Raw genomic sequence first — 22,974 nt, forward strand, 5'->3', positions numbered from 1 at the left:
TTATCCCATTCAAACTCAACATTTTGAAGCAAGATGATCATATTACATGTTTTTTGGCTTGTATATATCAGATTGTGGTGCATCAGAAACTGTAATTTTACACAAAACGAGTACAAACTAGAGCACATTCCACGAAATCTAGATGATTATGTCGAATTTGACACCACAAAGGTGGAGGTGTAAGAAAAAAATCATAGTTGATGGTGGACGGAATTATCCAAACAAGAGGGGTTTTTTTGTAAATTAACCATACTTTAGGGGTGGTTGTAATTTACCCAATAGTTAAATAAAGTAATTGAAATACCCGTTGGGCCAGGCCCAAAATACAATCTGTCTAATAAGTAAATGGGCCCCATTAATTTAAGGTAATATCAAAACACTACCCATAAATTTTGCAGTTGAACTGAGCACAAATCGGCAGCGGATTCCAAATTAAAACTCACACTTTCAAACTGTGTTTTCTTGTTATCAACTCCACAACGACGTGCTCACACACCCACACAGCTAAGAATCGGAATCCACTTCCCCACCACCGCCACCGCCACCGCCACCGCCCACCAATTCTCCTTCAACCACACACATACAGAGGAGAAAAAAAATAAAAATCAAAGAATCGAAGAATCCCGTTTCTTAAAGCGAAGATCAGGGCAATGCACCACCACCAACCACCCTCCGCCGCCGCCACCACCACCACCACCTCCGCCGCTATTCCCTCCCTGTGGGTCCTACTGGGCACCACCCTCTTCTCCCTCCTCCTCGTCCTCTCCCTCACCACCGCCCCCTCTCAACCACCGCCCCCATCTCAACCCCACCCCTCCCTCTTCCCCCACCACCACCGCCTCCTCTTCCACGACAACCAAAACACCCCCGGAGACTCCTCCCCCCCACCCCGCCCCCCTTCCCTAGCCTACCTCATTTCCGGATCCGCCAACGATTCGGGTCGGATCCTCCGCCTCCTCCACTCCGTCTACCACCCCAGAAACCAGTACCTCCTCCACCTCGACCGCTCCACCACCCAATCCCACCGTGACGAATTGGCCGTCACCGTCCAATCAGTCCCCCTCTTCAGCGCCGCCCAGAATGTCCACGTCATCGGCAAGGCCGACTTCGTCTTCTCCAACGGTCCGTCTGCCCTCTCATCCACACTTCACGGCGCCTCTGTTTTGCTCCGCCTATCGCCTAATTGGGATTGGTTCATTAATCTCTCCGCTGCCGATTACCCCCTTCTCACTCAAGATGGTACCCCTTTTACTATGTGTTTTCCTCCTTTTGTGTATAATTAGGGTTTTATGTGCAATGTTAATGTGGTTCAATTGAGCTTGTTAATTTTGCTACATTGAGGAAATTGCTTCTGCCATTGGTTTATCCGTTTATGTAATCGGTGTTAGTGCGATTATCTGTATTTGATTTACATGCTTATGTACTTTTACGTATATGATCGGTGATGAATATATATTTCAAGTTAATTACCGACTTCTCAGTCGAAACAGTAGTAGCTGTCTTTACGTAATTTGTGGGCTCGTCTGCGTTTGCGTTACAGTATTTTGATTCAAATTGTGTTGAGCAAATTATGTTTTGATGTCTACTTATACATCAATGTACGTAGAGCGTTTTACTCGATTTTCTTTATGATTTTTTAATTTCTTTTATGTTTGTTTGTTTTTGTATTTGTCCAGATCTTTTGCACATTCTGTCTTATCTGCCTAAGGATCTTAATTTTGTGAATCATACAAGCTATATTGGTTGGAGAGAGTAAGTCGGGTTTTTTTTTTTCTCGTTTTTCCGGATCATATAAACACGTGGATATAATGAGAGGAGTGAGAGCCGTACGCTTGTATACAACCATTTTGATTATTGTTTTATTTTTTTGTTATGTTTTTCAGATCAAGAAAATTGAAGCCGATAATAGTTGATCCAGCACTCTTCCTTGCAGAGAACACCGATATGTTTTTTGCCACTCAAAAACGACCACTCCCCGATGCTTACCGTTTATTCACAGGTCACTCTCGTACTCTCTTTATTTTTTCTTTCGGGATTTTGTGTTGTTTGTGTGTAAAAACAATATTTAGGGTGTGATTCAAATGCTCGAAAATTTTCATTTAAATTCTGGTACCTTCTCAATTTTCTATCCGCACGCAAATTATAGGACTCTTGTTGAGCTCCTTCGAGAAACTCTGGAATTGACCCGAGGCCTATTTTGGTCAAATAAAAGAAGGGTAATAAAGGCAAACAAATTAGCAGGCCCGTTTTAATTAGCTTAATGTAGTGTTTAAAATAGTTAAAACCGCAAAGAAAGATCAATGCTACCCAATCCTCCAAAATTTGTTTTCCGAATACAACATTAGTGAATTGTTTTTTAAATAAAATTAATGGTGGGGAGTTATTATTTTAAATTTATTTCGACTAGTTCCACCTCGAGTTTTGCGTATTAGAACTTTATAGCTCCAAATGACAAAAAAAATATCCTCCAGTTCAAATTTTTGCACTCAATTGCCGTCGACAAATCTAGATACTTATTACATTTTAGCAATTTAAATAATGATTGAAGACAAAAGGAACTGCACTATGCTACTCTATACATTATATTGTTATTTATGTCATGGTTTGTAATTGTCTTGTTCTACGGTTGCTGTCTGATTATTATTATTAACGTCGAGTCTGGCTAAACAAGCAACTTGATGGCTTAATAGCGACTCGTAAAATATATTTGGCTTTTTTTTTCTTTTTTCTTTTTTTGTGTGTTTAGTTGGCAATATTAATATTTTTATAATTTATTAAACTAAATATATTGTTTCATTCATCTTTGTCTGCGTGATTGCTCGATAGTGACATGGAAGAAAAAATATATCCGGCTCTTTTTTGGTGTATTTAGTTGACAAAATCTCTATTTTTTGTTAATGTTTAATGAATTAACGTTTTGTCCGTTTCTTGATTAATGATAGCACAACGGGCTTATGTTTCCGTTTAGTGTTTGTTTATTCTTTATGGTGTCAAATTCAATTTTAATAGTTTCCTGCTATTTGTTAAGTAGATTTTCGATGATTATGAACTCCGACTTCACAAAATCGGAGGATTCGAAGAATATATGATTGCATCATGTCATTACAATCTTATGGTAAATTTCGGGTTTTAATTAATTTCATGACATATGTTTTTTTCATACAGGCTCCTCATCAGCTATATTGAGCCGCAAGTTTATCGAGTTTTGCATACTAGGTACAGACAACCTACCTAGGACTCTGCTAATGTACCTCTCCAACACACCTTCATCCACTTCCGTTTACTTCCCAACCGTTTTATGCAACTCCCGTAAATTCAACCGCACCACAATCAACCACTCCTTGCACTACTCCGCTTCTCTCGACTCGAGAAATAAGCGGGGCCCACACTTTCTGAACTCCTCCCACTTCGATGACCTCATCCAAAGCGGAGCAGCCTTTGCTTCCCCGTTTCAACCCAACGACCCCGTTCTTGACCGAATTGACCAAGAGGTCCTTCGCCGGAATCCCACCGGAGCTGTTCCCGGCGGGTGGTGCTTGGGTGATTCCGGCGAGGACATATGCTCCGTTTGGGGTGATGCTGAAGTTCTGAAGCCGGGCGAGGGAGCTAAGAGGCTTGAGAGACGTCTTGTTCAGATTTTGTCGAACGAAACGGGTTCTTGTTTGGATGAATAATTCGAGTTCTCGACATTCTTGATTTTGTTTTTTATTTTCAATTTAAATTAGTTGCAGCTATAGCCCATTCTTTTGGAGGGATTAATTCTCTTCTTGTTGTATTTTAAAAAGTTTTGTAAGTAGAATTGAATTAAGATACAAAAATACTGATAAATTTTAACACTTTATTTAATAATGTAAAAAAATATGTGACGTGGCAAAGTTGTTGATACAAAATTGGTATGATATGCATGGAAACAATTATAGTGTAGAGTATGGGGACAAAAAATGAGAAAAGATCGAAGGTGATATTGTTCAAATCAATGTTTAATATATATATTGTTCCAACAAAATCAAGAAAGTGGGACACATGTTCTCATCACTCATCTACATTATTATGCTGATTTGACCTAAATAATATTTTCCTTCCATTTTAAAGAGTAAACTGCAAATACTAACCCTGTGTTATCTTGAAATAGCAAAAATCCCCCTGTGAAATTTAGTCAAAGGCAGAATCCCCCCTAGCTGATTTTTTAGACTTGAAATGACAAAATTGTCCCTCAAAATGTATTTATATATATATATATATATATATATATATATATATATATATATATATATATATATATATATATATATATATATATATATATTAAATGTATATTTATTCTTTTTAATTTGTTTGTTTAGAAATTAAAAAAAAATAGTAAACAACTAAATTGATTATTTTTTAAATAAAATAATTAAAATATTATAAAATATAAGAATTTATTAATTGCAAGACTCCAGGGGTATTTGTGTCTTTTTATATCAAGTCAACCCTCAAATAGTTCCATAGGGGGGTTTTTGCTATTTAAATAATTTCACAGGGGAGGTTTTTGCTAGTTTATTTATCACAGGGGGGTTTTTGCTATTTCGAGATTACACAGGGGTAGTTTTTGCAGTTTACTCCCATTTTAAATAATAATTATAATTGTAATAATATTGAATTTAAAAAAAAAAAAATTGGTCGAAATTGATTGGTCACAACCCACATCGCTCGCTCCTACATGTGTCGATGAGTCAATAATTGATGATGGATCAATCACGTTACATATTTATTCCTTTTTTAAATGTTTTCATAATTTACTTTATTTAAATTTAATTTAAAGCTATATATAAAAGCACAACTATTTTTCCTTTCTTTTGCAAGTGAGCAGCACGTGCTTCTTTTGGAGATTGGTTGGAGCGTTGGAAACATGCATGGTGGATTTCCTTTTTTTTTTTTTTAAGAGCATGCATAGTGGATTTCAATACTATTTTTTTGCAATACAAGTACTCGTTTGATTTGCAATATAAGTTATTGATAGTTAAATAATCTTATTCAATGTTATACAAAACATTTTACATTTATATACTAAATCAACTCATCAATTGGAAGTTCACATTTACTGATTAAAACAACAACCTTAGACAAACATACCCTAATGACGTGGTCTCACTTTAATGGTAGTTCGAAGTAATGCGATATCACTTCAAGGGTAGTTGGAATTAATGACCCCACTTGAAGGGTAGCTCGAGCTGAAAAGTAACGGTTTGGAGTTGGAGCTAATAATGCATATGAGGAGTTCAATTTACGTGGCGTAAAAGAATGGTTGAGCAACCAAGGAGAATATTGTAGAGGCGAGCACTTCGAGTGGAGAACGATTGTTGGTGCGAGCTCCTTTTATGGGATCTCTCCAATGTGATGCGAGAACATGCCCTCACGAAGATCATGAGAGGCGTCGGGTGTCCCCGTGAAAACCTCTGACGCTTAATTTAAAAATTGTTGAGAGCAAAAATTAAAGTTAGAGATATCTCAAAAGATAAATTGTTACTTATCTGAATAATGAGCTTTTAAGGTATTTATAGGGATAGATTAAAGAGTTTGATTAGGATTACAACTCCTAATTAGGTTAAGTAAGTAATGGATTCAAGCTATGAAGCACGGACACTTCTAGGACATGAGGTATCCGCGTTTCGGACACTCGGATACTCGTGGATACTCCTCGTACACCCGTATCGGACCGTGTCCGTAAATTCATCTAAATAGGACTCGCGTATCGGGGCGTATCTGTAATTTTGGAAAATAGAGGACACACATATTGTAACTTTGAAACTTCTTCAAAGAACTTTCTGAATGAGACTTCATAGTGACTCTCATTTCTTATCACTAACGGGCGCCACTTTTTATAAAATATTGAAAACATTACAATTTTAAATTGAAATATACAAAAGATTAAAATTTCTAAAAAGATTATTTATATATAAGTATTTTTACAATTTATAAATATACCCCTGTATTTTTATAATTTATAAATATGCCCCAATATTTTAAATATTTACACGTATCCCCTGCTTACCCGTATCATAGTTTTTTTAAAATGTCGTATCGCCGTATCCGTGTCTGCATATCGCTGTGTCCGCGTTTCCGTATTTGTGCATCATAGGATTCAAGGACATTAATTGTATATTAGGCTTTAAATATACATATCAAATAATTTGACCTATCTCAAAATGGTCCACAAATACTAAATAGTTGGGCCTATTTTACTAGGGTCTATCATCAGGCCCTATTTGTGCGAATTTATTCAGACCGACCGGCAGTAGTAGCTAGTCCACGATCTTCTCCTTCGCATAGAGGGAGTCGTGATGGGGGTGATGGGGGAACGGTCCATGAAGCATCCACAAGTCGTGGTAGGGAGTGTCCACAAGTCGTGGTAGATGGTCCACGAGTCGTGATAGGGGGTCCATGAGATGTGTTAGGGAGGGGTCCTTTAGTCGTGGGGCCCACGGTGTGGTACGAGCACCGTTCAACGTGGGTGTATGGTTGAGGACAAGGCGAGACCTCAACTAGTTGTTCGTACGCGAGGGAGTAGCACGGGTCCTCTCAGGTTAGGGGCCGATTGTGTCGAGGATGCAAACTACAACATGAGGTTGAATAATACTAGTTTCGAGACATAGTCGCACGATACAAACGGTGAGACCGGGTCGCACTATGGACTCCTAATTAGATTAAGTAAGTAGTGAGTTCAAATCAATTAATTATATATTTAACTTTAAATATTCATCTCAAATAATTGTGCATATTTCAAAATGACCAACGAATACTAAATAATTGACCTAGTTTACTAGGACCCATCACCTAATTTTATAGTATATGGCCTTATGCTAGTAATTTTTAGGTGTTAGTATGACATCCTACTCAATATTATATCGATTTTTAATGTATTACATTAATTAATATCTCATTTCAATAATAAAACTTTTTTTTTTTTTTTAATACTATGTATTGCAAGGATTTTGTCAAATCTTCACTACCTCATGTAGTGTTGGAGAGTCAACCATTTGGTTTTCATAAAAAGAATTGACTGCCATGTGGCATCTTCTTATTGGTTGGACAACGTGTTGCTTGCGCCGCCCGTGCATATTAATGCCTTTGGAAACTCATCTGATCTGACGAATTTGCCCTCAATGGGAAATGATGAAGTAGAGTCACCCCCACAGTTACTCTGGTGTACCCTCACTTATCATCAAGATATCAAAATTGACTCGTTACTCAATTAAATTATAAAATCATAATATAACTTTTTTTTTTTAATTATATGCATATGCTTGTCATTTTGTGTGTGACAAAAATGTACTTTGTATAATTCAACAAAATAATTAATATTATGACCTTCACATTGGAAAACTAAAATTTCATGGAAGAAGTAAAGATTGAAAGAGGCATTCAATATCGCATCGTGAATTGGTTCATTTAGATTTAAAAAAAAAATGCATTTTAACTTTTTGATTAATCGTAGCATAGTGAAAGCTTCAAAAAATCACGATTATGGTTGAAAAAAAAGTAGTTGGAAAGGTTCCAGAAAATTCGAATGGCACTGTAAATCAACAATCGAATCAAATTAATAATAATAATAATACAAAAAAACACAACGATATATAACGTACGACACAAAATCTACAGTAACGATCGAGTCTTAAATACCACTTAAATACCATGATATTCTTTTTGTCCTCACCCCTAACATTCCATCTTATATATTTGACTAAATTAACAAAATAATCTCAACCTCCACTTGCATTCCCCAATTTTGAATTTTTATTTTGAAAAAAAGAATAATTTTTTTAAATAATTGATGGTCCATCAAATATTAAATTAGTGAAATAAATATAGATGAGATAGTGTGGGCACACAGCAATACCCTGCACCGCGTGAGCAGGATATAACTCCTCCGGTACACGTATTAACGTTAAAGAAGAAAAAGGAAAACAAAAAGATTTTGCCTCGTTGAATTCAATCAACACATTTCGATAATTATATCATTCTCCCAATAAGAAAAAAAATAAAAAAGAGAGTTTTTCTCTCTCTTCTGAACCTAACGTTTCTCTAACTTTCTCTCTCTATCTCAAACCAAACCAGAACATTCGGAAGAGAAAAAAAATGGAGAGTTTGGTGACAGAGGCCGGTTTCGTTGTAGACGACGACCTTCTCAACTTTTGCCTCGAAGGAGAAGAGGAACCGGCGGCGGCGGCGGCGGCGGCGACGGCGCTTTGCCGTGCGGCTCATACCGGTTCATTTCCTGTAAGTTTCACCCTGTTATGTGTGTGACTGTGACCTCTTGAGTCTGTAAAAGATGGGGGGTGTAAAAAAAATTGACCGAGTCCGGCTGTGACTCGGACGAGTCGGGTGTATTTACGAACTGTGTTAATTGAACCGTTTTGACTCGGAAACTTCGGGACCGAGTTTTACCGAGTCGACTCGGAGTTGGTGAAGCTCGAGTCAGTTGCCGGCATGTTCACATGATAGATACTCTTCGCCGGATATTATGAATGAATTTTGACAAATATGTGAATTCACAGCTTTTTGCATGCATGGACGAATTTGCCCCTAAAAACCCTAGACCAGTTGTGACATGTTAGGGGTATTTTCGGAATTCATTAATTTGAGGGTAGTTTCGGAATTTCCAAAATATGCGCGTGACGCTTCTTATTAAAGAATGCAAAGCATTATTCCTCACAACGGGAAATGAGCTGTAAAATTTAATTCAAATTGGCTAAAGAGTCCTTTTCAGACGTTTGTGATATTAAAAGCAAAAAAATTAAATATTTGCATTATTTCCATATTTGTAAAGACATATTTGTCCCTATGAAACATTATTCTCTCTCCTAGGGTCCAAATCCAATAAACCCCACTTTAGAGAATATGCCACCTCATAACATCCCATTAACATTAGTATCATTCATTTATTTAAATTTAAAAAAAATAAAATAAAATAAAATAAACTACTTTTGAAAATATTGATCCGAGTTACAACCGAGTCATGAATGAGTTAACTCAGTTTGGGTTGTGGTTAAAGTTGTAATCTTTTTTTTTTTTTTCTTTTTTTCCTTTTTCTCAGGAAATTGTGGAGGAGGAACTGGAGTGGCTATCGAACAAGGACGCTTTTCCGGCGGTGGAGACGTGTTTCGGAATTTTATCCGACAATCCCGGTCTTATATTAAACCACCAAAGCCCGGTTTCTGTGCTCGAAAACAACAACAGCAGCATCAGTGCCGGAAGCAATGGCGGCAGCAGTGGCGGTTCCATTGCAAGCTGCTGCAACAGCATCAAAGTTCCGACCAAGTACCCGGTGCGGGCCCGGAGCAAGAGGAGAAGAAGACGAAGAACCGGATTCACCGACCTGCCAAGTCAGCAGCAATGCGTTTGGATGAACCAAGTCAACATTGTTGTCAAGAACAAAAAACAAGAATCGCAGCTCTCGTTGCCGCCTTTGCCGTTGGCGGCGGCGGCAACGGCCGATAGTGGTGGTAGTACCACTGGCGGCGGCGGCGGCATGGGGAGAAGGTGCTGGCATTGCCAGGCGGACAAGACGCCACAGTGGCGGGCGGGGCCCATGGGGCCGAAAACACTGTGCAACGCGTGTGGGGTACGGTACAAGTCGGGGCGGCTCCTGCCGGAGTATCGCCCGGCGAACAGCCCGACCTTCTCGAGCAATCTGCACTCCAATTCGCATCGGAAGGTGGTGGAGATGAGGCGGCAGAAGCAGGCGGTCGTGGTGCCCGGTGACGGAATTGAAGTGAATGTGAGTTGTGGATATTTTGGGTAACAATAGTAGTGAAGTAGTTTAGTTTACATACAGTTTTCGCAGTTTTTTTTTTTTTTTTTTTTTGATTTATTTAATTTGTTTTAGAATAGTTTTAGATTAGAGTTTAGCATTTCATGTTAGTCTCTATGGAATTTGATTAGGGGGTGGGGGGTGGGGGGGTGGGGGTGGTTCTTTCTTTGTAATGAACTTAGATTGTTAGTGAAGCCATATTTGTTTTCTTGCTTCATCAAATTTTTTATCATGCAATTTTGAGTTATTATTGACAATTAAGAATGAACAACTCAAAACTCACCATTGATTTGTTTAAGTCCTTGGTGGGGAGTAAATATATGTTTTTCTTCTAATGAATTATACTTTGTAAACATGTTTGAATTCTTTTGGTTTTTGCCCTTTTTCTTTTTCGCCAATAAAAAAACAGTAGTTAACCATATAGGTGCACTGTATAAACGTACATTCCCGTATGATAATAACTTGCAAATTATACGAGAGATGTAAATTACACTACACTAACCATGTGTGACAAGTTCGAGCTAGCGACTGTTGTCAATGATTATAGTACCGGACCCCACTCGCGTTACATTGGCACTTTTAATATAGTAGCTAGAACTGAAAATAAAATTAAACTATTCCATACTCTATTCGATATTTCGCTCGTTTGAGTTTGATTTATTGATATTACAAACTAATGGGGTACACATTTTCATTCGATAACTTATGAAGCTCGGTTCTATCTTTATAAAACATGCACACGAATACAACATATTTGAAATCGAGCTCAAACACAACTCCGAAAATATTTTTTTGAAATAATATAAAAGACAAGGTGGGTAAAAATCACGCAGGACTTGTTACCCAACAAGAAATTGAATTATATAAAGTGGCAAAAATCATGTTTTGAAATAAATAATGGGGAATATAATATGTAATCAATTCAAATTTTATGGTTTTGTTGTTATTGAAAGTTGTCATGGAATTCTGTCAAGATAAGGTGCACGCAGTGTGTTTTCTTGTGGTTCTTGTTCCCATTAATGTCAATCACACATCACTTGGTCCATCTTCTATGCTCTACAATATCCTTCCTTTGGAAAGTTTTTCGTACTTATTTTACGGCAAATTACGGCCACCCCAGACGTACGTCTAAATTATGAAAAATCCCGTCCAGTTTGGATAATTACAATCGGCCCCCTGAACTATATATTGTTTTACGTAAAAATTTGCTCCTTCGATAGGTAAATTTGATACTGTAAGGGTGGACGTGTAAGACGATACATAGTTGAGTGAGTTAATAGTAATTACGTAAAAAATGAGGGGTTTTTGTTTTAAATATTTTTTTTTCGAAAACACATTTTCCCAAAATTGGGCCAAATATGTAAATTTGGCAGCATGTCACTTTTATGGGTGGCCCATTACTTTTCAAGCAATCGTGGCAATTTTCTTGTAAAGTTATGATTTACTAAGATATATTGGGCCTCGTTTCCTTTATTATTATTATCAATATTCAAAATTACAGATTTTTAATTAATGATTACATAAATATATTTATGATTATGTGCGTTAGTAGTTTCTTCCTTTTATTTTTTTTTTTATTTATTAAAAAAGAAAAAAAATATTCAAATAATTTTAGTTTTTAATGTTATCAAGTGATTTAACCGGTTGATTGAAGAGTAATTATTTATCGGGAATTTATGGGTCAGACGATTGTCGAGTAAAACCGACCAATGAATAATCCCAAACTATGGCTTGAAATCTGTAACAAGTTGGAATAGATACTTTTTATTAGTCACATGTAATATTGCATAACATTTGAATTGGTGAGTCAAAACAAAGTCTACATCAGAGTTTGGTACATTCGAAATATAATTAGAATAATTAAATATTTACTATTAGTCTATTTACATCAGAGTTTGTTATTGTATTTAAAAAAAATGGAATCTTATTGTAAAATTTTAAAAAATAATATAAAAAAAAATCATACTATTTTTTTTTAATTAAATTAAATCGAGGACCCACATCTTGTTAGGAGTGATTAGTGAAGCAGAAAAAATCAAAGTCCTTTTCCACACGTCTAAATAATGACTGGCCCTTGGATTCATCACATTAAATAAGTAATTAATTATTTGTTATTGTTGACTAATATTCGAGTTGACTGTGTGGTCAACCTTTGCCAGCGGCTCTATCTCCAAACCCCAATTCAATAATATTTGATTCTTTTAACTCTTTTTTGTTAATTCCAACTTACCATGTGAAATTGTAATTTATCCCATTTTCAATTATCCATATGAAAAAAGATTATTATAAACTAGATATAAATTAAATACAGGTAGTGATGGTGGATCTCATGAAATTGGTTAAGGTTTCTTTTAATCACATTTAATAGTTAAATAAATCAAATTTAAATAACATTAAATAAAATGGGGTAAAAGTTTGGTTTCGTAGAGCTTAATCTTGGTGAAATACAGTACCATGTAGTTTTATACCATTAATTTATATATAATAACACATACATCCATATATATGTCTACTTGGTGGGTGATTATTTACGTAGATCTACTATTTAAAATCACATAAGCCGTAAAAGTTGACCCCTAGGAACATTTACAGTGCGAAGTTGTGAGGAATCAAGCAAATTTTTCTAGTTTTTCATTCAATCCGTTCCTAAATAATAGACGTTTCTCAGCTTTGCACGAGTATTAAGAATTTCAATAATTATTCTTAATTATGGGAAAAAAATAAAGTAAAAAGACTAAAATAACCTTGACGGTCGTTTAATGATGTAATAAGGATAAGTAATATTAGAGTTGAATAAATATGGGTTCAAGAGGAAAAAAATCACATTTAATACAATATTTGAATTCTAAAGTGATAGATAATATAAAACAAATATATCTTTAGTAACAGTTATTGTCGAACTGAGAGAGTAACTAATTTAGAAGTTTCTTAGGTCATTTAGTTGCAATTTACTATCAATTTGATATCAAAATGTAAAATACTAAATTTCATTTCAATTTTATTGGTGCCTAACTTCTTAGAATTGTAAAAAAAATGTAAAAGAAAATCATTTAAAAAATAAAGTAAACTAGGTTTTAGTTGAAGATTCGCAACGTTCTAATAAGTAGGCATAGCTAATTAGGGACAATCTAAACCTAAATAGGTTAGTTCAAAGATTATAATAATGTTATAATACCAGTTGGCAAGTTACAGTGTACATTTTTTTTCAATCTACGTTCGTTATTAGTTTTCTTAATACACATGCACTAATCCACAACGACAAATAAAATGACAAAAGTTAGAGATTAGACTCAAAATGAAATCAATTTCATCAAAAAAATGATAATTGAATCATTTATTCTGAAGTCTTCGCATACGAGTTGTATATGTTCTATGCAATTAGACACATTGTATATCGTATTCTGATATCAACTCTTCAAAATTTTCGTTCAATTGTTTTATTTAAAACATATTTTCGTTTCATAAATTATCTTCGTGCATCACGTTAGCATTCTCTTTTCAGTCGTATAGGTATTCGAGTTACATCATCAGACGTGTTTTAATACATCTTCACATGAAACAATGTTTCCTAACTACATAAAAGGATTGAATGTATATTTTATATTAGGAGCCCTATAATTATGAAATACATAGGTGTAACATGGGGTTAAAAGATAATTAATTAAAAGTTGAGGGGTCGGTGTTAGTGGTTTTGAACCAAAACTGAAAGAAGAATCATCATTGGGGCAAGTAACCACTAATGGTGGGTGGGGTCAAATGTCTACTCACAGCCACAATATATCAAAAGTCACTATCATGACCTGAGAATTGACATTTTTGCCCTTCCACCAAATTAATTTTTTTCAGTCTTTTCTATAATTACCTAATTTGGAAAAATAAATAAATGGCAATTTTTTCACATTGCATACATATATACAATTAAATTTCTATAAATTAATATAGTCAATTAATTTAATAAAATATGTTTTGACACAATTATCCCTGAGCCGGGACCACAAAAAAGGATTATCTTAATAATATTATTAATTTATCGATTTTCTATTGTACTTGTAAATGTTTGTGAAATACGACATGTTTATACACGCGGTTTCTTGGTATGAATCGAACAAATATATATATAATTTTGTAAATTTGTATACTCATACTTTTATAATGTAAATTTTGTTTAAATACTATAAATATTTTATTCTTTAAATAAAATGTCAATATTTTGGTACACATGTCTCAATATCCAATTATAAGAGGGCAGAAAATATATGAATCATTGATTTGGACACGTAAGCAAGTGGGTGGTGGGCCATAGCTTAAGAGTTAGGAAAGCCGAATCATCTTCAATTTTGGGCCTTCTTTTTTGGTGGGGCCCATCTAATATATTGGGCTGCATGTAGGGTCCACTTGTGTTTTGTATGCTTTATCACGTTGTACATTCTAAGAAAAAAATAATAGCCTAAAAAATTACGAAAAAGCAAAAATAAGATTTATTTCATATGGATCATATTAAATGATTAATAATAGCACAAATAGTTGTATTTTCTATTAGTGATGGAGTGTCATAATATTATTCAAAAGAAGTTCAAATACATAATAATGTTGATTGACTGATTGACCCTAGATTTGTGCTTACCTTAGTTTTAATTTAGTTTCTAGAAAACATTGACTTATATATTGTTTGGGCATGGTTGGTTTTTTTTTTTTTTTTTTTTTTTTTTTGATAATTTTGGGCATGGTTGGTTATCCACATTTATTGAGGAGAAAAACTAACCATGAATTTCCATCAATCTTAACTAGGTTTGTAAATCGGACGGATCGAATCGAAAATTAGTATTTTCGAAAAAAATCCATTTTTTTCGAGTAGAAAACTATCCCAATTTCGTTCCCACAACATTGAAAATCAGAACTCCGAAAATTGAAATATAAAAACTTGTTACAAAATCGGAAAATTTCGGATCGCGGAATCGACGAAATCCAGAAATTTCCAAATTTTTGTCACCTAAAATATAAAATACATAATAAAATTGGAATTTTAAGTGTGATATTCGGAAAAAACTCAAAATTTCAGAATCATTTTCACAACTTAAATCGGATAGGAAATCAAAATCTCACATATATTCCAATTTCGATCCAAATAATTTAAAAAAAAAAACTGGAAGTCGAAACTTCAGAATTCGGATTGAAAAATATTGTTCCAAAATCGACAAAATTGGAACAAAATCGTCGGAAATCGGAAAGTTTGTTCCAATTTCCACCATAATCGTAACATTTAAGTACGTTGAGTATACCTATTAAAATTTATCAACAAAATAGCCGAGTTGACTATAAAATAATTAAAAAAATATTCATTTATGGATGGAAGGAGTTTTGAAGCCAATCTAAATATAGCATTACATCATGGTGCAAGTCTTGGATAACATGTGAGCCATACAAAAGGTTAAGAATAAAGAGGAATGGGTTTGTTAAAGGACATAAAGTCATTAAATATTTTATTATTCACATTTATTTTTCTCATGAAAAAGGTATGACAAAAATAAATGTAATTATAAAAAATATATAAAATTTGAACTTGAGTTATCTAACTTTATAATGCATGAAGAGTTTGAATGTTGTAATGTGTGAAAAATATATTATCAAGAAACTCGGGTTATTTATATACAAATATACAGTGCAGCACGGACACGGAAATAGAGATATGAGGAAACGGGCACGAGGAAATGAGATGTCCCGGAAATGGGATACGAGAACTTGAGAAATAAATATAAGGCTGCGGCTATATCCAAGACTAATTCCACTTCTGCAAGACCAAATTAAAATTTTCAATGTATAAATACTATAATACCCTTATTTATTAAAAAAATAAAAAATTCCAAATATGCAAGACCAAAAATTCAAAAACACAAAAAACCCTATCACAAGACCAACTCTCATCTTCTCCATCTTCCAAAACCCACAAGACTTTTCTCCTTCCTCCTCCATTAACCCACAAAACCTAGAAATTCAAAATCATCAAAACTCAACAAATCTTACAAAGATGGCAAGTATGGAGTCAGAAGACATCAAAATAGAAGATTCTATGATGGAAGAACCCAAGAATGTATGCATTTATGGGCTTTTTAGATAGAATATCGATTTTCCAAAAAAAAAACCGCGCAAACGAATTCGACATGTACAGGTCGAATTTTACAGGTAAAAATCGACATTCAGATGTCGATTTTGAGGCATAAAATTCGACATTCAGATGTCGATTTTGAGGTATAAAATTCAACATTTGAATTTGTGCTATAAATTCGACATGTCAATGTCGATTTTTACCTATGAAATTCGACGCTTAAGTGTCGATTTGTAGCATAGTTTTTCGACACCTTGGTGTCGATTTTTGTTTTTTTCTCATTACTTGTATTTGGTCTTACATGAGAAAAAAAAAACCAATTTAATTTATGGGCATACTTGTCATTCCATCTTAATAAAATAGAATCTTTTGGAATCTTTTTTTAATTTGGTCTTGCACAAGTGGAATGAGTATTGTATATAGCCGCAGCCTAAATATAAATATACTATATAAACATATATAATATTTTATTTATATATAAATTATGTTATATATTTTCATACAAATATATTCAAATAAATATTATTATCAACTACTAATTTGCAATTGGTCATTAAATTATATAAATAATTATGAATACAACAAAAGTATTTGAAAATTCGTTATTCAAAATTTCAAACATGTTTCTAAGTTTTTAAAAATTGAAAATAACCCATAATATTTCCGACAGTGTCTTCGAGTAATTGATTTAGGGAATTGCTTTTTGCAGTTTGAAAATTGCTATTTGCGGTTTCTAACAAACCCCCCCAAAAAAATACTTTATTTCACTAAAACCCCAAAACTTCCCAAAAAAATCCAAAAACCCCCCCAAAACGCGTAAAAGCCCAACTTGGGCGCCCATTCATGCAGTGCACGCCCAAGTTGGGCGTCCAGTGCAAAATTTTTTTTTTTTTTTTTTTAAATGTTCGAACGCCCAAGATGGGCGCCCAAGGCGTGTACGAACGCCCGTTCCGGGCGTTCGTACACGCCTTGGGCGCCCATCTTGGGCGTTCGAACATTTTTTTTCGAAAAAAAAAGCCCTACAAATCAATTTGTTGGGCTTTTCAACATGAAATTGGTTCCGTAATCGACCTACCCAATGCATATTACACATAAAAGAGTCGAAATTACATCAAAAAATCGAAGCCCAACCCTTCTTCAAGCTTGATTTCGAATTTTCGAATTTTTTTTCTTTTTTTTTAGCTATTTGCAGTTTTGGGGGGGGGGGGGTTTGGATATTTTTAAAAGTTTTGGGGTTTTTATTATAAACCGCGAATAGCAATTTTGTGACCGCAAATAGCATTTCGTTTGATTTAAGATGAAACCTAAAATATGCAAATACCCATTCTAAAAGGAAAAAAAAATTGAAGTAGAAAACGACATCGTTTCAAGCACCGCGTCTGACATAACTTCTATGGAGTATATAAATCTCAACGCCACCGGCTTACCTACCAATTCCTGTCTCCATCGGCAAAATGTTCAGAAAAATTAAATAAATAAATAAATGAATAATAGTGCACTTTCCAGTTTTCCTCCCTTGCCTAAAAAGTTAAACCTTTTCACCAGCACTTAAAAAGATCCCACTTTTTAGAGAGAGAAGATAGAGAGATAGAGAGAGAAAATCTTGACGATAGAGAGAAGCCATTACTAAATCTCCAAGAAAAACAGCAAGACAAAACAAAGAGAGTGAATCACATGCATATAGATACATAGTGTACACATATACTTGAGAGAGAGAGAGAGAGAGAGAGAGAGAGAGAGAGAGAGAGAGAGAGAGAGAGAGAGAGAGAGAGAGAGAGAGAGAGAGAAAGCATGCTTTGTCGGCCATTAAAGCTTCAGTGAAAGGACTGGCAAATCTTCCCTCCATTTGCTGTAATTGCAGAAAGAGTCCAAAGACAGAATTTTGGGTTATCTTTTTTTTTTTTTTTTTAGCTGTTGTTTTTTTGCTTCTTAAGCAACACAATTTTCAATTCAAATTAAATACCAAAGTAATCAATTCGATTCATTGCACTTGGAGTCTTGCCCCCCCTCCCCCTTCTTCCATGCTTCTACCATTTAAATAAAAATTGAATCTTTATCCCTCTCTCTCTCTCTCTCTCTCTCTCTCTCTCTCTCATCATCTCAAATCCCGCATGTGGATTTGAATTACCCACCATTCTTGGAAAAGAAAACAAAATAAATAAAGGGTATTTTTAATTTTTCAATTCACTCAAATTCCCATGACTTTTGCTCTGTGTTCTTCCCAAGGCATCACTTGATTACAACCCGGGGTTGAATTTCATGGAGCTGAAGGTACGCACACTGTGTGTGTTTCTGTGTGTGTTTTTTTCAAAAATTTTTTCCTGGTAAATTAATTGGTTTCTGTGTAGTTTCTGATATTGTCAAATTGTTGACTATATGCAGATGTCACAATTTGGTGGATGAGTGAATTGCTCATCAATTTGTGTATTCATATTTGGAATTCTTTAGTTCCCACAGTTGTTGATTATGATTCACAACTAAATCCAAAAATCCCATTTTAGCAGAATCAAGGAATAAATTCAAGATTCAGACAAAGATGGTGTTGTCTTGGTATCATGTTTGGGGATTCATAGGAATCTTGATGATGTTGATTCGTCCTTCGATAGCGTTAAGTGACGAAGGAATATACCTTCTCGAATTGAAGAAAACCATTCTTGATCCCAGTAATTTTCTATCGAATTGGAATCCGAATGACCACACACCTTGTAATTGGACAGGTGTCAATTGCACCGCAGCAGCAGAAGATTACAATCCGGTAGTTTGCTCTCTCGATTTGAGCTCTCGGAATCTCTCGGGTACTCTCAGCTCCTGGATTGGCCGACTATCGCATCTAACTTTTCTTGACGTCTCTTTCAACGGGTTCTCGAGGAATATTCCCAAGGAGATTGGAGATTGCTCGAATTTGGAAACCCTCAACTTGAACGATAACCAGTTCGACGGAGAAATCCCAGTCGAATTGGGCAATCTTTCTCGTTTGGTGAGCCTCAATATATGCAACAATCAAATATCCGGTCAAATTCCGGAAGAATTCGGAAAATTAACTTCTCTTGTCCAGTTTGTGGCGTACACTAATAACCTTTCCGGCTCGTTGCCTCAATCCTTCGGTAACTTGACGAACTTGAGAGTTTTTCGAGCGGGCCAAAACGCAATTTCTGGAAATTTACCATCCGAAATAGGCGGTTGCATAAACCTCGAAATTCTTGGTCTTGCACAGAATCGAATCGGAGGTAACTTGCCCAAAGAGCTAGGCATGCTCAAATGGCTAACGGATCTAATTCTTTGGGATAATCAGTTCTCGGGGTTTATTCCAAAGGAGTTGGGAAATTGCACGAGCCTTCAAACACTTGCATTATACCAAAACAATTTTGTCGGAGAAATTCCAGCCGAGCTAGGAAATATCAAGTTCTTGAAAAGATTGTATCTTTATCGAAACGGATTAAACGGAACTATTCCGAGAGAAATCGGAAACCTCGATTCTGGTCTCGAAATCGATTTCTCCGAGAATTATTTATCCGGTGAAATCCCGACTGAGTTGACTTGGATAAAAGGTCTCTATCTACTCTACCTTTTTCAAAACGAGCTCACGGGTGTTATCCCCCCTGAGCTGAGTAACTTGAGAAACCTCACAAAGCTCGATTTGTCTATTAACTATTTAACGGGCCCCATTCCGTTTGGCTTTCAGTATCTTCCTCGAATGAGCCAATTGCAGCTGTTTGATAATTACTTGAGTGGGAATATACCTCAAAGACTCGGTTTTTACAGTCGGCTTTGGGTGGTTGATTTTTCAGACAATCAATTAATGGGGAGAATCCCACCTCATATATGCTGGCATTCGAATTTGATTTTGCTGAATCTTGAGTCGAATGGGTTGTATGGGAATATTCCGTTTGGCGTCACTAATTGTAGCTCTTTAGTGCAGCTGCGTCTGAGCGGTAATAAGCTGAGCGGAACTTTCCCTCGTAATGTATGCAAACTCAAGAATCTTTCTGCTGTTGAATTGGGTCGGAATAAGTTTAGTGGAGCGGTTCCTCGTGAGATTGGAAGCTGCCAGAAGCTGCAGAGGCTCGATTTGTCGGGGAATTCCTTTTCGGATAAATTACCGACGGAAATCGGTGATTTGTCCCAGCTTGTTGCATTCAATGTTTCGTCGAATTTTTTCGTCGGTGAAATTCCGTCGCAGATTGTCAACTGCAAGGCCTTGCAGAGGCTCGATCTTAGCAAGAATAGATTCGTCGGCAACGTACCTAAAGAATTAGGGAATCTTTCTCTGCTCGAGCGACTTATTCTGTCGGAGAATCTTTTTTCGGGAGAGATTCCGGCGGAGCTAGGCGAACTCTCTCACCTGACGGAGCTTCAGATGGGCGGCAATTTGTTCTCCGGCGAGATTCCAGCGGAGCTAGGCAATCTCGTCGGGCTCCAAATCGCGATGAATCTCAGCTACAACAATTTATCGGGGAATATTCCGCCTCAGCTCGGGAATCTAATTTTATTGGAATATCTTTTTCTCAACAACAATAATTTGAGCGGCGAAATTCCGAGCTCGTTCGCGAACTTGTCGTCTCTTTTAGGATGCAACTTCTCTTACAACGAACTAACGGGCCCACTCCCATCTGTACAGCTGTTCCAGAACATGAGCATTGCTAGTTTCGTCGGAAATAAAGGCCTCTGTGGGGGGCAACTTGGTAATTGTACGGGCTTCGGAAATCCCTTTAACACAGTTCCTTCTAGTCTTGGAAGCTCGGAAGCTTCCAGAGGAAAGATCATAACTGTAGTTGCTGCTGTAATAGGCGGAGTTTCTCTCATACTAATCGCGGTTATTTTGTACGTGATGAGGTGTCACCCGGTCGACTCAGTTCCTCCTTCCTCGCAAGAGAAGGACGTAAACGTAATTTCAAACGATTCGGATATTTACTTCCCTCCGAAAGAAGGGTTCACTTTTCAAGACCTTGTGGAGGCGACGAATAATTTCCACGATTCTTTTATTATCGGAAGGGGAGCTGTGGGGACCGTTTACAAAGCCGAACTGCAAGCGACTCAGATAATCGCGGTGAAAAAACTGTCGTCCAATCGAGAGGGTAATGGAAATAGCATTGAAAATAGCTTTCGGGCGGAGATTTTGACTTTGGGGAAAATAAGGCATCGGAATATTGTGAAGCTTTACGGTTTTTGCTACCACCAAGGATCGAATCTTTTGTTGTACGAGTATATGGAGAGGGGGAGTTTGGGGGAGCTGCTTCATGGTGGGGCGGCGGCGGAGTTGGGGTGGCCGACGAGATTTTCGGTGGCTCTTGGAGCGGCGGAGGGGCTTGCGTATTTGCACCATGATTGTAGGCCGAGGATTGTGCATCGTGATATAAAGTCGAATAATATATTGCTCGATGAGAAGTTTGAGGCGCATGTTGGTGATTTTGGTTTGGCGAAGGTGATTGATATGCCGCATTCCAAGTCCATGTCTGCAGTTGCTGGATCGTACGGGTACATAGCCCCCGGTAAGATTCCCGTTTTTTTTTTTTTTTTTTTGAAGTTTCTAACTTTCTTAGATTCCGATTTTGATTTTCGAAAATATTTTTAAGAATTCTGATTATCTTACAAAAATTACACTTACATATCAATATTATTATGCATTTTGTGTTGTAGGAGACTAAAAAAATTGGAATTTCCGATTCCGATCCAAAATTTTCCAATTTTGGAATAAGTTTTTTCGTTGCAATTTATGAAATCCCGATTTCCGGTTTTTTTTAGAACGGAATTGGAATTAGTTCTACTTTCGAAAAAAAAATTCCAACGGTGCTAATTCCGATCCAATTATCCGATTCCCACCCCTAAGTAAAGCCACACTATTTTAGAAAAATAATAATAATAATAGCAATAATATTCTAATGTATATTCTTTTAGTAATGATCTATTTATTTATTTATTTTATTTTATTTTATTTCGTGTGCAGAGTATGCATACACCATGAAGGTAACGGAAAAATGTGATATCTACAGCTACGGTGTAGTACTTCTCGAATTGTTGACTGGGAAAACCCCCGTACAGCCCTTAGAAGAAGGCGGTGATCTCGTTACGTGGGCCCGTAATTACATTCGGGCCCACTCTTTGTCAACCGAGATTCTAGATAGTCGTTTGGATTTGAAAGATGAAGTCAATGTTAGTCACATGATTAATGTGCTGAAAGTAGCACTTATGTGCACGAGCATGTCACCGTACGATCGGCCGACTATGCGTGAGGTTGTAATAATGTTGATTGAATCGAACGAGAGAGAAGCGAATGGTTACGCAGTTTCGCCACCGGATTATGACGTTTCTCCGAAAGAGAATGGATTATGAGTGTAAGTATGTTGACTTTTATTTTGCTTTTACAATTAATGTAACCCCTTTTTTTCCTTAGATTTGACTCTTTGTTATTAGATTATAGAAATTTTTATATGTAATTTCCTTTTGAAGAGAACATGTTGATGCAGAATTAGTTGTATATTCAGATCTATTTGCATAACCTCATTTTTTTTTTGGCTATATAGTAAATAACTAGTTCAACATTTAGTTTTATGTATATTGTATACAGTAGGAGTGGAAATCGAATGGAATGGATCAGAGATGGTTTTTTCGGAAGTAAAAAAATGGGCTCTAATTTCCGTTTTAAAAAAATTGGAATGCAAAAATTCATTTCGATTTCGGAATGTCGCGCAATTGACGGAATTTCAGAAATTTCGGAAAAAATAAATATTAATTAATGAACGCTTATTCCAAATTCGGATATCATGAGAATTTTGACAATTCTATCTTTTTTCGAATTTTTGCAGTACACTGCAAGAAAATTCAAAAGAGAGTTCGGCAAGATACAATAAATAAAACCACATGTAGCAAAAGCTCACAAGACAACTTTTTTTTATGGTTGGGAAGTTGCAAAAAGCCTTACATATATTATAACAATCATTTCATCATTTGAAACAAATTGCAGATCACAAGTCACAAGTAATGTATAATGGCCACTATTTCTAAGGAATATAATGGTAATCAATCAAGAATTATCTCTGAAAAAAAAATGTTCTTTTCTTCTTCTTTTAAGATGAAATAT

At 35.8% G+C, this 22,974-nt stretch overlaps 3 protein-coding genes across 3 annotated transcripts; all 3 read left to right on the forward strand.

Moving 5' to 3' along the window:
* The first annotated feature begins 394 nt into the window (after positions 1-394).
* Positions 395-3,890, forward strand: LOC105963083 (Core-2/I-branching beta-1,6-N-acetylglucosaminyltransferase family protein). Its single transcript, XM_012987452.2, has 4 exons — positions 395-1,239; positions 1,677-1,752; positions 1,884-1,999; positions 3,166-3,890. The coding sequence occupies exons 1-4, from the start codon at positions 651-653 to the stop codon at positions 3,672-3,674; spliced, it is 1,290 nt and encodes a 429-aa protein (XP_012842906.1). The 5' UTR covers positions 395-650; the 3' UTR covers positions 3,675-3,890.
* A 4,039-nt stretch (positions 3,891-7,929) lies between these two features.
* Positions 7,930-10,015, forward strand: LOC105963085 (GATA transcription factor 1). Its single transcript, XM_012987453.2, has 2 exons — positions 7,930-8,259; positions 9,077-10,015. The coding sequence occupies exons 1-2, from the start codon at positions 8,119-8,121 to the stop codon at positions 9,782-9,784; spliced, it is 849 nt and encodes a 282-aa protein (XP_012842907.2). The 5' UTR covers positions 7,930-8,118; the 3' UTR covers positions 9,785-10,015.
* A 7,442-nt stretch (positions 10,016-17,457) lies between these two features.
* Positions 17,458-22,392, forward strand: LOC105963086 (uncharacterized). Its single transcript, XM_012987454.2, has 3 exons — positions 17,458-18,167; positions 18,279-21,385; positions 21,841-22,392. Exons 2-3 carry the CDS (start codon positions 18,433-18,435, stop codon positions 22,224-22,226), a joined length of 3,339 nt encoding a protein of 1,112 aa, XP_012842908.1. The 5' UTR covers positions 17,458-18,167; positions 18,279-18,432; the 3' UTR covers positions 22,227-22,392.
* The last annotated feature ends 582 nt before the right edge of the window (positions 22,393-22,974 follow it).

The sequence above is a fragment of the Erythranthe guttata genome, chromosome 14 (genome assembly GCF_056151865.1).
Source record: "Erythranthe guttata isolate IM_541 chromosome 14, IM_541, whole genome shotgun sequence".
NCBI lineage: Eukaryota > Viridiplantae > Streptophyta > Magnoliopsida > Lamiales > Phrymaceae > Erythranthe > Erythranthe guttata.

Excerpts from the sequence above, each read along its gene's own strand:
- LOC105963083 (XM_012987452.2), top strand. The coding sequence starts at position 651 with ATGCACCACCACCAACCACCCTCCGCCGCCGCCACCACCACCACCACC. Across the intron at positions 1,240-1,676 it reads CCCCCTTCTCACTCAAGATG|ATCTTTTGCACATTCTGTCT; the intron begins GTACCCCTTTTA and ends GTATTTGTCCAG. Across the intron at positions 1,753-1,883 it reads AGCTATATTGGTTGGAGAGA|ATCAAGAAAATTGAAGCCGA; the intron begins GTAAGTCGGGTT and ends TATGTTTTTCAG.
- LOC105963085 (XM_012987453.2), top strand. The coding sequence starts at position 8,119 with ATGGAGAGTTTGGTGACAGAGGCCGGTTTCGTTGTAGACGACGACCTT. Across the intron at positions 8,260-9,076 it reads CTCATACCGGTTCATTTCCT|GAAATTGTGGAGGAGGAACT; the intron begins GTAAGTTTCACC and ends CCTTTTTCTCAG.
- LOC105963086 (XM_012987454.2), top strand. The coding sequence starts at position 18,433 with ATGGTGTTGTCTTGGTATCATGTTTGGGGATTCATAGGAATCTTGATG. Across the intron at positions 21,386-21,840 it reads GTACGGGTACATAGCCCCCG|AGTATGCATACACCATGAAG; the intron begins GTAAGATTCCCG and ends TTTCGTGTGCAG.